Raw genomic sequence first — 16775 nt, 5'->3', positions numbered from 1 at the left:
GCAGCCGGATCACACATTCACCCTTTGCCATGAGAATAATTGACATGGTTTAGTCCGTTCTCATGACTCAACATCCGTTCTGTGTAGAAATGTCAATGTAATTTATTTTATCTAATTTAAAAAAATTGTTTCAACTACTTGAGTGATTTGACTCAACTCCAAAATGTATTTATGGCACATATGATTGTTTTAACTATTTAAACCTTCAAATTGTTATTGCAGTTTTTTTATGATTCATTCCAATTTCTTTTATTTATGAGTAAGAAAGGATTAGAGGAATCTTACTCATTGAAAATAGCACTTCATTTTATTTAAATGAAGCCAGATTCATCCAAAGCAAAGTAGATTTTCAGAAGTTATATTACCTTTTTTTAGGCCAAAATAGTGGCCTTTGTTAACAGAGAATTCTAGGGCTAACACACTAAATGTCACCTGGACCAATCTGCCACTCACTGGTACTCAAGTTCATGGAGAAGATAGGTCCCATCTGGTCTTGGATTGCATTGTTTTTATAATGCCACTCTGCTCATTTACTGCCGAAGATTGTTCATGAGTCTAGGGAATGTGTTTCTCATATCCTCCCAACAAGTGTGCCCAGAAAACACACATGCCAAAAAATGGGGGAAAAAATGCATGCCTGAAATACATGCAGGTAAAGAATACATGACACCTGCCATATTTAAATATGCAGGGAAACTTGATATTTAATGGAACCCTATGACAAGGTTTTTTTGTTTGTTTTGCAATGGAAAAATATTTTGCAAAGCAAATTACTTGTCCTAATACACTCTTAAAAATCAACCTATTTGGCTGGGTGCGGTGGCTCACGCCTGTAATCCCAGCCCTTTGGGAGGCCGAAGAGGGTGGATCATGAGGTCAGGAGACCAAGACCAGGCTGGCCAACATGGTGAAACCCATCTCTACTAAAAATACAAAAATTAGCCGGGCATGGTGCAAGTGCCTATAGTCCCAGTTACTCAGGAGGGTGAGGCAGGAGAATCACTTGAACCTGGAAGGCGGAGGTTGCAGTGAGCTGAGATCAGGCCACTGCACTCCAGCCTGGATGACAGAGTGAGACTCATCTCAGAAAACAAAACAAAACAAAACAAAAATACTATTTGAATAACAAGTTTTATCCAAGAAAGATGATCTTTTATAAAATGGAGTTATTCATGATAAAATTGCAGAATAAGATGATTTGCTCTTTTCCTAAAATAGATGAAAGATTGATTTATCCAACATTAGGTGGGGACTGTTTCTTCATATGGTGAGGGAGGCAGACCTGGAAGCCGTAACCTTGGAACTAGTAAGGACTGGCAAGAGATGGTTGCCATGGATACTCGCTCTCTGATAGTCTTATTTGCAGTTGAAACTATTAGATCCATTTTGGTTGTAAGCATTAAGAGGATTGTCTTAGCCTTTGCAGCCTGCTATAATAAAATACCATAGACTTGGCTTAAACAACAGACATTTATTTCTCACAGTTCTGGAGGCTGGATATCTGAGATCAGGGTGCCAGCAGGGTAAGGTTCTGGTAGGGACCCTCCTACCAGCTTGCAGATGGCTTACTTCTTGCTGTATCATCACGTGGAATGTGGCAGGAGACTGGAAGGAGAAGGGGAGAAAGAGAGAGACAGAGCAAGCTTTCTGGTCTCTTCTTATAAACAGGCCATTAAGCCCATAATGGGGGCCCACTCTCACAACTTCATCTAAACCTCCTAAATTTCTGACCTCCTAATACCTTCATACTGGGGGTTAGGGCTTCGACATATGGGCCTTGGAGGCCACAAACATTCAGTCTATAACCAGAAGGAAACCTTGTTGAATTAAGCAACACTATACAATGCTTTGAATCTTTAGTGGAAAAAGGTTTTGGTTTGGTCATTCCACTTAACTAGAAATTGGAGAAAGGTCAAAGAAATGGGCCGGGCACGGTGACTCACGCCTGTAATCCTAGCACTTTGGGAGGCCAAGGTGGGTGGATCACAAGGTCAGGAGTTCAAGACCAGCCTGGCCAAGATGGTGAAACCCCATCTCTACTAAAAATACAAAAATTAGCCAGGCATGGTGGTGAGCGCTTGTAATCCAGCTACTCGGGAGGCTGAGGCAGGGCATTGCTTGAACCCGGAAGGAGGAGGTTGCAGTGAGCCGAGATCATGCCACTGCACTCCAGCCTAAACAACAGAGTGAGACTGCATCTCAAATAAATAAATAAATAGATAAATAAATAAAATAAAATAAAATAAAAAGTCAAAGAAATGTGTGAACTCTTTGCTCTTCTTTTGTCTACACTCATTGTATTTTTTATTTTTTTAACTATTTAAACCTTCAAATTGTTATTGGATTTTTTTAATGATTCAAGAATTTTTTTTATTTTTTATTTTTTGAGACAATTTGTTTTGAGATGTCTTGTTACATCTCGATATTTTATCATTTGTTGACATTTAACTTTTCAAGTGTACATGCCTTGCCTCTCTAACCTACAGCATTTAGAATCTGCAGGTTTAGCGTAAAGTGAGACCAGTTTTTTTCTTGGTCTCACTCTTATCATCCTGGCTGGAGTGCAGTGGCAGCCTCGACCTCCCGGGCTCAGGTTATCCTCCTGCCTCAGCCTCCCCAGTAGTTGGGACTACAGGCACACACCACCATGCCTGGCTAATTTTTTCTAAATTTTTTGTAGAGATGGGGTTGCCTGATTGTCCAGGCTGGTCTTGAACTCCTGGGCTCAACCAATCCACCTACCTTGGCCTCCCAAAGTGCTGTGATTACAGGCATGAGCCACCATGCCCAGGCTAAGTTCGTTTTAGTCTTCAAGGCCACCTACATCCAGACCATGCCACTGAGCCACTGGTGAAGGAAGGGGATATAGATCAGCTTTCCTATGCTTGGGAAACAGCCAGCATATCTGGCTAAGTCCTCTATTTTCAGTTTACATCTCATGCGTTGCCCTCAGAGAAAATGGAGCACACCTAGTTACCATCTTCGAATTAAAAATGTTTCCTTGAGTGGAAAAACAGCACGCGTTTTTATGATCTGTAACTATGAATTAATGCGATGTGGTTATTTTCAGTTCGATTTCACATTTAGAACTATATTATGGTAGCCAGGTATGGTGGCGGGCACCTGTAGTCCCAGCGACTTTGGGAGGCTGGGGTGAGAGGATCGTTTGAGTCCAGGAGTTTGAGTCCAGCCTGGGCAACATAGTGAGACCTTGTCCCTAAAAATCATTTATACATATATGTATATATAACATACATAAGGGACCCTGTCCCTGAAAATCATATATATATAAACACATATATAAATATAAATATGAAATATATATTTATATACATTATATATGTGTTTATATAACTAAAAATGAGGCATAAGAGACATATCTATTGAAATTTCTCGTATTATATTACATATATAAGTACCTATATTATGATAAATATATAAATATATAAATATAAATAATATATATAAAAGGAAGTATACTATGAGAAATTTCAATAGACTGTCTCTCTTATGTCCGTATATATTTACTTCTCTATTTAAAATTCTGTATGTTAGCACTTCTTGCTTAACAGGAAGAAATATATATGTATATATATGTTTGCTTTTCCACATCTTTTAACAATAATGTGAGATAAGCATCATACCTGGTTATGCCTTCATTTGCTGGCAGACTAGAAAAAGAAACATTGTTTTACTTACCTTTGAAATAGTCTGATAAACATCCTAGGGAAAAGTGGTGGCGTATTAACATAGCAGCAATCAACAATGCCCTTCAGGCTAGTGCTTCTCAAGTGGGGGTTATGGTGCTCCTTCCCCCTTACCCCAGGGGACATAGGCAATGTCTGGAGACATTTTTAATTGTCGCAACTGGATGTTTGTATATGTGTATGTATAATGTCATCTAGTAAGTGGGCTCCCACAATAAAGAATTAACCATTTTGGGAGGCCAAGGCGGGCGGATCACGAGGTCAGGAGTTCAAGACCAGCCTGGCCAATATGGTGAAACCCTGTCTCTACTAAAAATACAAAATTAGCCGGGCATAGTGGCGCAGGCCTGAGGCTCAGCTACTTGGGAGGCTGAGACAGGAGAATTGCTTGAACCCGGGAGGCAGAGGTTGCAGTGAGCCAAGTCACACCACTGTACCCCAGCCTGGGCGACAGAGCAAGACTCCATCTAAAAAACAAAAAAACGAATTATCTATCCCAAAATGTCAATCGTACTGATATTTTAAAGAAGCCTGCTTTACCGTAAACCTGTAGATTCTGAATGCTGAAGGTTAGAGAGGTGAGAGTTGAAAAGTTAAATGTCAATAAATGATAAAATATCAAGATATAACAAGACATTAAAGGAGATTGTGAGTAACTTCTCATCTGAATCTGGAATCCAGTAACTGAATTCAACCTACCTACTGTCAGGGCTCTCAGCAGGAAAATATTGCTTTAGGATACATATATTGAGTACTACTTTTGCCTTTACAAGTTGTGATTATGATTTTTTAAACAAAAAGGACTTTTAAAAATTAAATATAGTTTCCAGACATTGATATTTCAGATAAATATATTCTCACTTCCCATTTTAGATACATTTACAATGTTTCTTAATAGAGTATGTATATGTATGCATGTGTAATACATTTACTACGTAATGAAGTAATCATTTGTAAGCTTTTTTTTCTTTTTTTTTTTTTTTGAGACAGGGTCTTACTCTGTCACCCAGGTCGGAGTACAGTGGCGTGATCTCAGCTCACTTCAACCTCTGCCTCCCAGGCTCAAGTGATTCTCTCACATCAGCTTCCTGAGTAGCTTGAACCACAGACACGCACCACCACACCCAGCTAATTTTTTTTTATTTTTTTATTTTTTGGTAGAGATGGGGTTTCACTATGTTGCCCAGGCTGGTCTTGAACTCCTGAGCTCAAGTGATCTGCCCACCTCAGCCCTTCAAAGTGCTGGAATTACAGGTGTGAGCCACCATCCCTGGCCAGCTATTTTTTTCCTAAGAACATTTGGCTTAAAGGCTGTTACTTATTACACTTTAAGTATAAATATAAAACACAATATAAAAGACTGATATTCCTGGGTGAAATTATGCTGTAACATCTGATGAGAAAGGAATGGTCACTTAGGCATTAATAAATGAATAAATAAGGAGTTTCTTAAAAAAAAAAAAAAAAAAACTTGGCCAGGCGTGGTGGCTCACGCCTGTAATCCCAGCACTTTGCAAGGCTGAGGCAGGAAGATCGCTTGAGCCCAGGAATTCGATACCAGCCTGGGCAACATGGCAAAACTCCATCTCTATAAAAAATGCAAAAATTAGCTAGGTGTGGTGATATACACCTGTGGTCCCAGCTACTCAGGAGGCTGAGAGAGGAGAATCACCTGAACTCAGGAGGCAGAGGCTGCAGCTGAGATGGAGCCACTACATCCTGGGTGACAGAGCAAGAAAGACCCTGTCTCAGAAAAACAAAAAAAAAACAACAACAAAGAAAAAAACATACTTTGAAGCCCAATAAAATTCTGAATGTTGATGTATGACTCTACTGAAAAGAGACTACTTTATTAAAATAGTCCCATTTTAATGGGTATTTTATTGGTCTTATACCACCCCCCAAAAAATACAGTCAACTATCATTATCTACAGTAGTAATGTTCTATAAAGTCTCTGTGAACACTGAATTAATACATTCAGTGGAATATAGAGTCCCAAGAGGCATACAGGATTGGGTTTCTGTGAGCCTCTGGTCACAACATTTTTGTCAGCTGAACGATATATTGCCTTGTTTTATGTGTGTTTCTGTTTAAAGACAGTTTATTTCATTTTAAACTCACGCCAACAGCACTGCAACTCATGCCTGAACGAAGTTATCTAACTCATATTTCCTCTGTAAAGTGCATCACAGTCTTCCAAGGCTTACAAGCACTAAATAATACCTCAACACTTTGTTTGGAGGCGATTTCAAATAGCAAAATCACCAACAAGAAGCACAAACATGCAGAAAATGTGGCACAAAATAGATCACAAAAAGAACCCTTGTTTACAGTATTAGAATTGAAATAAGAAGGAAGAACATTGCTTTGTTTCATCTCAGCCGGGAATACATGCATTGAGAGGCTCAAGTTGCGCTTCTGCATTCATCAGCGAATGACTGTGAAAGTCTGGGAGTATTGATTTGGGGGATTACAATTTGGGGAGTATTGATTTGGGGACGATTGACTATCAAGTGGGCAAATTTGCAAATACAGAATCCATGAATAATGAAGATGGATTGTATTCAGAAAATACACCCATAGAAGAAGCTCCAAAGTGAATTAGGTGCAAGTTATGGGAGATACATACATACATATATACGTGTGTGTGTGTGTGTGTGTGTATATATATATATATGAGACAGCGTCTCACTCTGTTGGCCAGACTGGACTGCAGTGGCATGATCATGGCCCACTGCAACCTCGACCTCCCCAGCTCAAATGATCCTCCCACTTTAGCCTCCTGAGTAGCTGGAACTACAGGCACACACCACTGCACCCAGTTAGTTTTTTGTATTTTTTGGAGAGATGGGGTTTTGCCACGTTGCCCAGGCTGGTCTCAAACTCCTGGCCTCAAGTGATCCACCACCTCAGCCTCCCAAAGTGCTGGGATTACTGGCATGAGCCACTGCACGCGGCACAGGAGATATTAATGGCTCTTAGTAACCACGGATACATGTGAGCATTAGCAGTGGATTGAGTCTTTCTCAGTCCTGACTGCTATACCTCCTTAGCTTAGTAATCAGGACTCTACTTCTAGAAAGGTAGCTTTCAAATGAGCCATATTAAAGGACTATTCTTTTGGGGAGTGGGTGGCGGCAGTCTGAGGCCAGCAGGATAGAGCGAGTGGTCAGAGATCACAAAACTAGTTACCGAAAGAGCTAGCAGAATGAAATACACTGGTGTCTTGTTCTTCAAACTCATTTCACCCTCACACCGCTGGCTTCCTTACATTGCTGCATGGTAGAGATACCAAGGATTGTGTGCTGTTGATAGGAATGAAAACTTGGTTGCTAATGATACAAAATGTATCTGTTGAGTGGCATTTCCTTATTAGTTTGATCTGTACGCAAACCCCATTTTTGGTATTTAATATGTCTCTGTGGCAGTTAAACTACGAAGATTAGTTTGCCTAAAATCACCAGTAACAGTTGGATTATTTTGACCATTAGAGCAACGCTTTCAGTCTCTGTCTCTGCCCTCACAGCTCATATCCAAACAGGAGTCTTCCAACTTTGCTTGAGATTAATTTCCTCCCTGATATATTGGTGGGTCTGTGTAGGGAGAAATAATTTGAAGTTTTCTCTTAACAAAATACTGTGATTACACTCCCTCAAGAACTAACAGACTAGCACTTTCTATTGGCGGAAAAAATTATGCCTAATAACACACTTATGACTTGATAAAGGCACTCTTACTTGAAGCTCATTTTGACTTTGCAGAAATTGGAAGTAAAATGATGACCTATACACTGATTTTTTAAATAGACACAACTATTTTATACTTTATTATAAGCAACCAATTGGACTTGGGGTGAGCTGCTGATCTTTGCATTATCTAAACAGAGAAACAGTCTTTAACATATTTCTCTACTTCTCAGCTATTGCTTTAGAAGTACAAATTATTCATTAAAACAATGAATTACCTCATAGAATTCAAAGGGAACATTTAATATCCCTTTCAAATTTTAGTAATTCACATTGACCATCCTGATTAAAAAAAATCCATAGTATTTTGGAACTGGAAGAGACTTTATGGATTTATGGACTCTAGACTTCTTATTATAGAGGAAGAAACTTAAAATCTATAGAACTTAAATATCTTGCCCAAGATCAGCCATCTAATATTAAAGTACAGGAGCCAAAGCCAAAATTTATGTTTCTCCTAAAATCAGGCCTGTGCTATTTCTGTCATCATCGTTGCCATGGAGGAAATAAGAAGGTTTTATTAGATGTCAAAATTTCATCATTGTTATATGGTAAACACCAGTATATACGTGTGTGGGTTTATGTATGTGCATACACACTGAGATCTAGTTTTGTCTTTTTCAGTCATACATCATTTTTCTACAAAACAAAGAAGAATCAGAGCAATAAAAGAAATGGCCAGGGTCTTAGTTCCTGGAGGCCAGCTGATGATTTACGTTTGGGCAATGGAACAAAAGAACCGTCGCTTTGAGAAGCAAGACGTGCTTGTTCCATGGAACAGGGCCCTGTGTTCCCAGCTCTTCTCAGAGTCCAGCCAGTCTGGGAGGAAGAGACAGTGTGGACACCCAGAAAGAGGCCATCCCTACCATCCTCCTTGCTCTGAGTGTAGCTGTTCTGTTTGTTTTAAAGAGCAGTGTGGTTCAAAACGGTCCCACAGTGTGGACTATGAACCTCCTATGGCAAGAACCTGTTTTGCAAATATTTCTAAGGAAGGCGAGGAAGAATATGGATTCTACGGCACATTAGGAAAATCGTTTCGTTCCTGGTTTTTCTCAAGATCTTTGGATGAATCGACTCTGAGGAAGCAAATTGAAAGAGTAAGACCCTTGAAGAACACAGAAGTTTGGGCCAATAGCACTGTAACAATCCAGCCTTCCAGACACTCTAGTTTAGACTTTGATCACCAAGAGCCATTTTCAACAAAAGAGCAAAGCTTAGATGAGGAAGTGTTTGTGGAATCTTCTTCTCGAAAACACTTGGAGTGGCTGAGAGCACCAGGCACTCTGAAGCATTTAAATGGAGACCATCAAGGAGAAATGAGGAGAAATGGAGGGGGAAATTTTCTGGATAGCACTAATACCAGTGGGAATTTTGCGGATGCAGGTAACTTACAAGATGATAATCCTTCTGCTACTAAAATATTGAGAAGGATTTCTGCAGTCGATTCCACAGATTCCAACCCAGATGATACAATGTCTGTCGAAGATCCACAGCCTGACATTTTGGACTCCAGAGCCTTTATGCGCTACTACCATGTGTTTCGAGAAGGGGAGCTCTGCAGTCTGCTTAAGGAGAATGTGTCAGAGCTCCGTATCCTGAGTTCTGGGAATGATCATGGTAACTGGTGTATCATTGCAGAGAAAAAGGGAAGTTGTGATTGATTGGATCCTTTTAGACAACTCTTCCAAAAGATGAACCACATTCTTTTCACTAGGTTTGATATGGTTACCTGAATTTGCATTCAGTGTTATTTGTTAATCTATTTATGCTTTGGTCTGCAGAGAGTATTAGTTATTTGGTTGTTTTTGTTTTTATCTTTGAATAAGCACAGATCCTGGCACTGAAAGTACTTGACAAAGGGTATTTGTGCTTAAATGTTAATATAAAAGATCTGAAGAAGCAACAGAAAATGCCCTTCAGTACAGCTCAGATTTTGTTTAACCCCTGAGAGATAAAGTACATGTATAGTGTTTTTCAGTATTACACATCAATTTAAAAAGATTATGCTGTTAAATAATCTTTTAAAACAGTATTTTTATAAAGTGAGGGGATAATTTCTGGTTCTCAGCTTATAATTGAGAGCAGTGTGCAAGATACTAGGTAAACTTGATCCATTGCACAGATATACATTGAACCATGTGATGAGTTATCTTGTTGCCAAGGCCTTGCTTTTACTTCAAGTTTTCAGAAAACTGAGTGACAGTGGAGAGAACCAAGAAGTGTTACAAGGACTTTTCTAAATTATAAGCAAACTTGCTTCAAAGTAAGTTGACATGTGATAATAAGGTTTTCAATGTAGCCCAGGAGGTTTTTAAAGGCACTGTTAGGCTGAGCATGGTGGCTCATACCTGTAATCCCAGCACTTTGGGAAGCTGAGGTGGAAGGATCACTTGAACCCAGGAGTTCAAGAGTAGCCTGGGCAACATAGCAAGACCCTATCTCTATAAAATTAGCCAGTTGTGGTGGTGCATGCCTGTCATCCAAGCTACTCGAGAGACTGAGGCAGGAGGATCATAGGAGCCCAAGAGTTCAAGGCTGCAGTGAGCTATGCTTGCACCACTGCACTGCAGCCTGGGCAACATAGCAAGACTCTGTCTCAAAATAATAATAATAGTAATAATAATAAAGGCATTGTTAGCTTGTAAGGAGTGGAGTATGTAGGTACTAGGAGTTATATGCAAGTACCCAAGTGGTATTCTTCCAATCTTATTAGAAGCATAAATAGTCAAGATTGATATTACTATTGCTTATTAGCAAGATTGTTATCAATCATGCTTTTTAGAAGCATGAATATCCAAGACCAAGATTGACTAATGATGAGTCTGCATCAAGAACTAGGCATTTCTTTTGCGTTGACGGACTCTTTAGGAAAGGAGAATATAGGTGAAGCACTGATTTTAGCTCTGAGAACAAACAAATTAAGGTACAGCATAGTTAGCCTTGGTAGAGGTATGACTGGGATTTGCTGTATCCTTTAAAATAGTATCTGGGCATTTATTTTATTGAAGATGACTACATTTTATTAGTTATATTAGGAATTTAGGTAGAATCAACTTCTACTGATTAAAGGTTGAATTTCTGTCACTTTGTAGAGAAACAAATAGACTGGACACTGTGTGGTCACTGTTTAGATTTGCCCATGGGTCTGTTTAAATCTATGTCATGGATCCTGAGACAAAAATATAATTAAGACAGGTCTAGAGACAGAAGAAGCAGAAATAAGTTGACCCAGGAGTACAGTCTCAAGTAGTTCATTAATGAGAAAATTGACATCTGACAAGAGTCATTTTACTTTATCCTGGATGAAAATCCAAACCTTGTTTTATTTTTTCCACTAAAAGTAACTAAAATAATAATGAATTTCATTTGTTCTTGGGTTCTTTTTTCCTTTAATGATTGTGCTATAACTTAAAATAATGATGTTACTTTTGAACAAACTTAAAGAACTATTTTTAAAGCATATCTGAAAACGACTGATGTTTATAACTCTCTTTTGGCTTCAAAATAAGATTGTGTTATCACCATTTTGGTAGATGAAGTTGTCTGGTGAAAATGATGCATACGACTTGTACTGTTCAGGGTACATCCTGCAGTAGTGGATGATTGAAAACATATATAAGTGGAGTATAAATTAAAAATTAATTTGGTTTCTTCTATTTCTCTTTTTTTTTTTTTTTTTTTTTTTTTGTGACAGAGTCTCCCTCTGTCGCCCAGGCTGGAGTGCAGTGGCGCGATCTCAGCTCACTGCAAGCTCCGCCTCCCGGGTTCACGCCATTCTCCTGCCTCAGCCTCCCAAGCAGCTGGGACTACAGGAGTCAGCCACCGCACCCGGCTAATTTTTTGTATTTTTAGTAGAGACGGGGTTTCACTGTGTTAGCCATGATGGTCTCGATCTCCTGACCTCGTGATCCGCCTGCCTCAGCCTCCCAAACTGCTGGGATTACAAGCGTGAGCCACCGCGCCCGGCCTCTTCTATTTCTTAATTCAGGACATTAAACCATGACTGTAAGGGATTTTCTTGGTAAAAAGAAAAGATTCTCATAGTCAAAAACGTTCTTAGAACTCGGGTTTGATGGCCTTTGAATTATGAATGGATTGTTCCTCTCTCTGAAGCCTACTGTCACATGGGATTTTAATCCTGGCCTTGCTGCTAGAAATCTGCACTTGAAGTCCTCTCTTTCTGGTGGTAGCCTACCACTTAAAAGTCATGACGTGGTGGAACTCAGTTTACTAGACTCTTTAGCCTTTGAGCTAAACTGTCTGAGCAACCTCTTAGATGTGCACACACCACTTTGTATGAAAGGGTTCTCTAGAATGGTTCTTTGGAGAGAAATATTTTCATGTAATTTTGACAGGGGTGTAAATAAAGCATGGTGAGTAATAAGTCTTTTACTCTTCATCTGATGAACATAAGAATCTATGCATCCAGATATTATTTTGTATACAAATATTTAACTTGGTGATTGATAATCTCTCTTTGGGGTAGTCACATGGAAATCTCTTTTAAATTTAACTTCTGCCTTTGGATTTTTTTTTAAAAAGCCATTGAAGAGCAAAACTAATGTAAACATCTTGATCATTTAAAAAGCTTACTTGTCCTCAAAAGGAAACACAAGTCATCAGTGAGTATAAATGTAGACAGTTGATTTGTGAATGCTGTCGGCCTCAACTTGCTTGATGATAGATTCTACTGATCTAGCTGGAATAATTTGATCACTTACTTCCTTATTAATACTAGATCACACAGTGTCTTTCTTATTCTTTCTTCTTTACTTGCTGGCATCAGCACAGAGTCCCACTATCTGAAATAGAAGGGAGAGTTTGAGGGGTTTTTGGAGGATTCTTAAAAACTTGCTTGGCAGCTGGTTGCGATGGCTCGTGCCTGTAATCCCAGCACTTCAGGAGGCCAAGATGGGTGGATTAACTGAGGTCAGGAGTTTGAGACCAGCCTGACCAACATGGTGAAACCCCGTCTTTATTAAATACAAAAAACTAGCAGGGTTGGTGGCACATGCTTGTAATCTGAGCTACTTGGGAGGCTGAGGCAGCAGAATTGCTTGAACCCAGGAGGCGGAGGTTTCAGTGAGCTGAGATTGTGCCATTGCACTCCAGCCTGCACAACAAGAGTGAAACTCCATCTCAAACAAAACAAAACAAAACTTTGTTGGCTTCCTGATGCCTCACTGTGTATTTGAGAAATTCCACGGAATCTTCAAAGGATTTGGGAGAAAGTGCATTAACGTGGACAAAGGATGGAATCAAAATAAAGTTATAGTGAGAATCATTCAAGCACCTATTTAAATTTTTTCCAATTGCCAGTATAGTGATGATATGACATCGGCATATCAAAGTAACTAACAAACTAGCTACACAAACATCTTGGAGTTTGGTTTGGTTCTCTCTTCTCATCACAGATCTCCGTGCAGAATAGTGCTAATTCTTATTTCTCGTTTGCCTTTCTATTTCCTTCCAAATTCTACATGGCAATAATTCCTCTGTCTTTTAAGTGACCATCAATTCAACAGGCAAAAATTTGGAGTAATCCAGAGAAAAAACCATCCAAATATAAACCAGCTAGGAAAATGAATGCCCCTGGATATTAGTGGCCAAAAAAAAAGTACTGGTGGATTTTTAAATGAAATTAATACATATATATGAGTTTGGAGGAGAACAGAAGTTCTAACTCAGTAGTTGGACTTGGTAGGGGAGGGCACAGGTTAAATATGAGCTGTGAGCACCCAGTTTTGGAGGAAGGAGGAAATGGGAACCAAACATCAGCCAAGCAGCTGAAGTCAAAGAAGAACAAATTAGGGCAGGCCTCAGCATCTCTTTCCTATTACATAGAAAATCTGAAATGAGAATAGCTGTGAACTTTTCTTAATATGCAACATTAAACTATTGCAAGGACAAAAAACCAAACACCGCACGTTCTCACTCATAGGTGGGAATTGAACAATGAGAACACATGGACACAGGAAGGGGAACATCACACACTGGGACCTGTTGTGACTCCGCTGAGGGAGTTCCTCTTGCTCCCTACCCCCGGGGCTTGTATGTAGATTATAAATATATAAGGGGGAAGGGATTGGGGGAAGGGGTTGTGGGGCTGGAGCCTCACTTCCCCTCCTCCCTCTTCCCCTGGTCCCCTGTCCCTGGGGCTGTTTGTTAAAAAAGAGTAATAAAAGGATTTTTTAAAAAATGCAACATTCATTATTTTATATGCAGTCCTCACCACAGCCCTCCAAGATAAGTATACTTATTGTTCCCATTTTGCAGATGAGGAAAACTGAGGCAGAAAGAAATTAAACTGCTTAAGGTTATACACATAGTAGGTATCACACATTTAGCTAGAGGCAGAGCTGGGATTCAAACCCAGGTCTTGCTCCTAGCCTCTGCTCTTAACCACAGCACCTTATACTCCCAACCCTGGGCCCAGCTCATTTGCTTGGCAGAGCATTACAGCCTTTCAAGGTAAGCGTGATTATCCCCTTTCCAAATGAGCTTTGGAAAAGTTAAGCAAAGATTAAACAGCTAGACAATAATTCAATAGTACTCTCTTACATATTTTCCCTTTTATCTTTTTTTCATTTATAAATCTGTTTCAATTTGATTTGAATTAAAAAATAGCTCCTGGTTGCAAAATATTCTGGGACCACTTTTCTCCAACTCTTCAAATTTTCAACAATTATATTATTGTTGTCCCATTTTATAAGTAAGGCAGCTGAGGACTATTCAGATATTTCATTCACTCCATTTGTTTACTAAGCCCTGCTGTGTGCTGGATACATATGATACAAGGTAATGACTATCTGGCATCTTGAAGGTACCCAGAATATTAGAATTAACTGACCTGAAGGTGCCAAGCTGAAACATTCTTCATATTCCCTGTGTGCCTATTACCAAGTTATATTGTTTAGTTTGAGAAAAACAACAAACAACCCTCCCTTAGAGAATCACGACGAACATTAGCATATTTAAGGACTACCGTAAAGCTTGGACTTAATCTAGCTTGCCCTAGACGTATTAACATCCTGTAGCACAAGTGTTCTGTGGCATATATTTCAGAAAATAATGTGTCTTACAGAATAAATGCAGACTCCTTTGGATGGCATTCAGGCCCTTCATAAACTAACTCTGAATTATTTTTCAGTCTCATTTCCTGCAGTTGCATCCGATTTTTTCTGTTCTGCAATCTGCTATTTTAGACAAAGCTTTCATAAGAAATTACATAATGACAAGTAATTCCCACGTTCCCTGGATATATACTTGGGTTTCAAATGCCATAATTGTAATCTTTCTCCAAAGAAAAATGCACGATACAGGCTTCATTCCATCAAGAGGCATATGAGGTAAGTGTTATTATACACCCGTCCAGCAGATGGGAAAACCACGGAAGTGGAAGGGAATCAGAGAAGCATTAACAGACCCTCAACCAACCATAATGCTTAACTGCTCTTGTTCCAATCTTAACTCAAAATTATGATTATTTTGATTATTTGATGATTGTTTTGATAGTATAAACTCCATATCTGCAACCTCAGTTGTCTACAACACTGAAGCACAAACATTTAAAAAGAACTCTCACCAACCAAGGATTGAAATTGTAATGCAAATAAAAAGGGCTCAGCATGAGAGCACAATCAGAAACCAAAGAGAGTTGATGAAACAGAAGATTCTAGCTGAATTGTCCTATTTTTAATTCCCCAGGGATCCTACGGTCTACGACACATTAACAGGGGTGTCAATCATTTCAGTTACAGCACATACTCTGTCCTCTCTTGATGTGGGTCTTCCCCAATTGATTATACACAGATAATCAATGACCTTATCTGGGAGGGAGTGGAGCTGTAGAATATCTGACCAATCTGATGGACCATTTGTAAGAGCTGATTGTCAAACTGGATCTTCATTCGACGCATAAATACTAGAGCTGCAGAAAGTAAAGTTTACTCCAACCCAATTAATCATTAATTCATCCACAGGAAAAATACATTTTCTCCACATGGAATATTGATTTGTCTATGAATATTACCTCTACATTGAAAAATAAGTGAGTCACTGCAGTTAAGCCAGTGTACCTTGATGTTGAATTCCCTGAAGAAGGTACATTTACATTCCCTTAGAAAGAATTAGGTTAAGTGATAAGCACTTTTCTCTTTTCTTTCCTCTTTTTTTGTTTTTTTCGAGACAGTGTCTCACTCTGTTGCCCAGGCTGGAGTGCAGTAGTGCAGTCTCAGCTCACTGCAACCTCTGCCTCCCAGGTTCAAGCAGTTCTCGTGCCTCAGCCTCCTGAATAGCTGGGATTACAGGAACATGCCACCACTCCTGGCTAATTTTTGTATTTTTTTTTTTTAAGTAAAGACGAGCTTTCACCATGTTGGCCAGGCTGGTTTTGAACTCCTGACCTCTTATGAGCTAATCATACCACTTCTAACTAGATTTTCTATTAATGTACAAGGAGGGACTCCACTGCTAAAGTTTGTTTTACTTCTCTGGTTATTTACACAGAACGCTGGCAATACATTAAGGCTCACTAATGTGGACCTAAGTGGAATTTCTGAGAGGCTTTGAATATGTATGTGCAAACTGTCCTATTTTCTTTATATGCTCTCTTAAATATGTATGTACGTAAATATATATATAACACATGTATACATATTCCTAGACATCTAGTGTTTGCTGTCTTTAGTGACCAAGAAAAAGTAGTTCTTTTGTGAACGAGTGAAAACATCAAATTACCAATTACCATAGAAATGTATTTCATTGAATAAATAGGTTTTGTTTGTTTGTGTCAGGGAAATTTAAAACAATTATTAGATGTTAGTGTGCCTCTTCTTGTGTTGATATGTGTATTTGGGTCAAAATTGCAAAAACTTTTTCCTACAATATACAGTTATTTTGGCTTTTCCCAGGGGGAGCTAGCAATAGTTTTAAAAGCACAAATTGATGTAAAATATTTTGACTTTTATAACAATGTGAAGAAATTTTATTTGCATTAACCAATAATGTTCAGGATCTTTTTGTAGTAAGTATATTTTAAATGGTGTAATTTGTATGTTTATGATATGTATTCAATTATTTAAGTTAGGTATCAATGTATTGTAAAAAAGTGTTCCCAGGTGAACAAAACTTTGCTTTTCTTCTCCATTCTGTACAGGACAAGCATTATTCAGTTCACACAGTCAGCTCTCAGTACACTTCAACAGAATGGGGCAAGTTCGTATCTGAATTCTGTTATCTTTATCTAAGGGAAGCAAAATTAACCATTTAATAATAGATTATCTTTAATGGTTATTAAAAGAATGTCATTGACCAAAAAGA

At 38.8% G+C, this 16775-nt stretch overlaps 1 protein-coding gene and 1 long non-coding RNA gene across 10 annotated transcripts in view; one reads left to right on the top strand and one right to left on the bottom strand.

The window, feature by feature from the left end:
• TRMT9B (tRNA methyltransferase 9B (putative)) overlaps positions 1 to 11656 on the top strand; it is a 73234-nt gene extending 61578 nt beyond the window's left edge. For all 9 annotated transcript variants that reach the window (XM_032162434.2, XM_032162438.2, XM_032162441.2 and 6 more), the window contains one exon: positions 8079 to 11656. In XM_032162434.2, the coding sequence (XP_032018325.1) occupies positions 8079 to 9115 (1037 nt within the window). In that variant the 3' untranslated portion in view covers positions 9116 to 11656. The remainder of the gene's footprint in view (positions 1 to 8078) is intronic.
• The window catches only part of LOC131383970 (uncharacterized), a 49429-nt gene extending 32855 nt beyond the window's left edge, over positions 1 to 16574 (bottom strand). Inside the window, exon 1 of the long non-coding RNA XR_009214396.1 lies at positions 12176 to 16574. This is a non-coding gene — a long non-coding RNA (uncharacterized LOC131383970). The remainder of the gene's footprint in view (positions 1 to 12175) is intronic.
• Between the last annotated feature and the right edge of the window lie 201 nt (positions 16575 to 16775).

This window comes from Hylobates moloch, unplaced genomic scaffold (genome assembly GCF_009828535.3).
Source record: "Hylobates moloch isolate HMO894 unplaced genomic scaffold, HMol_V3 SCAFFOLD_8, whole genome shotgun sequence".
NCBI lineage: Eukaryota > Metazoa > Chordata > Mammalia > Primates > Hylobatidae > Hylobates > Hylobates moloch.
This window is presented reverse-complemented; position numbering and strand designations above follow the sequence as displayed.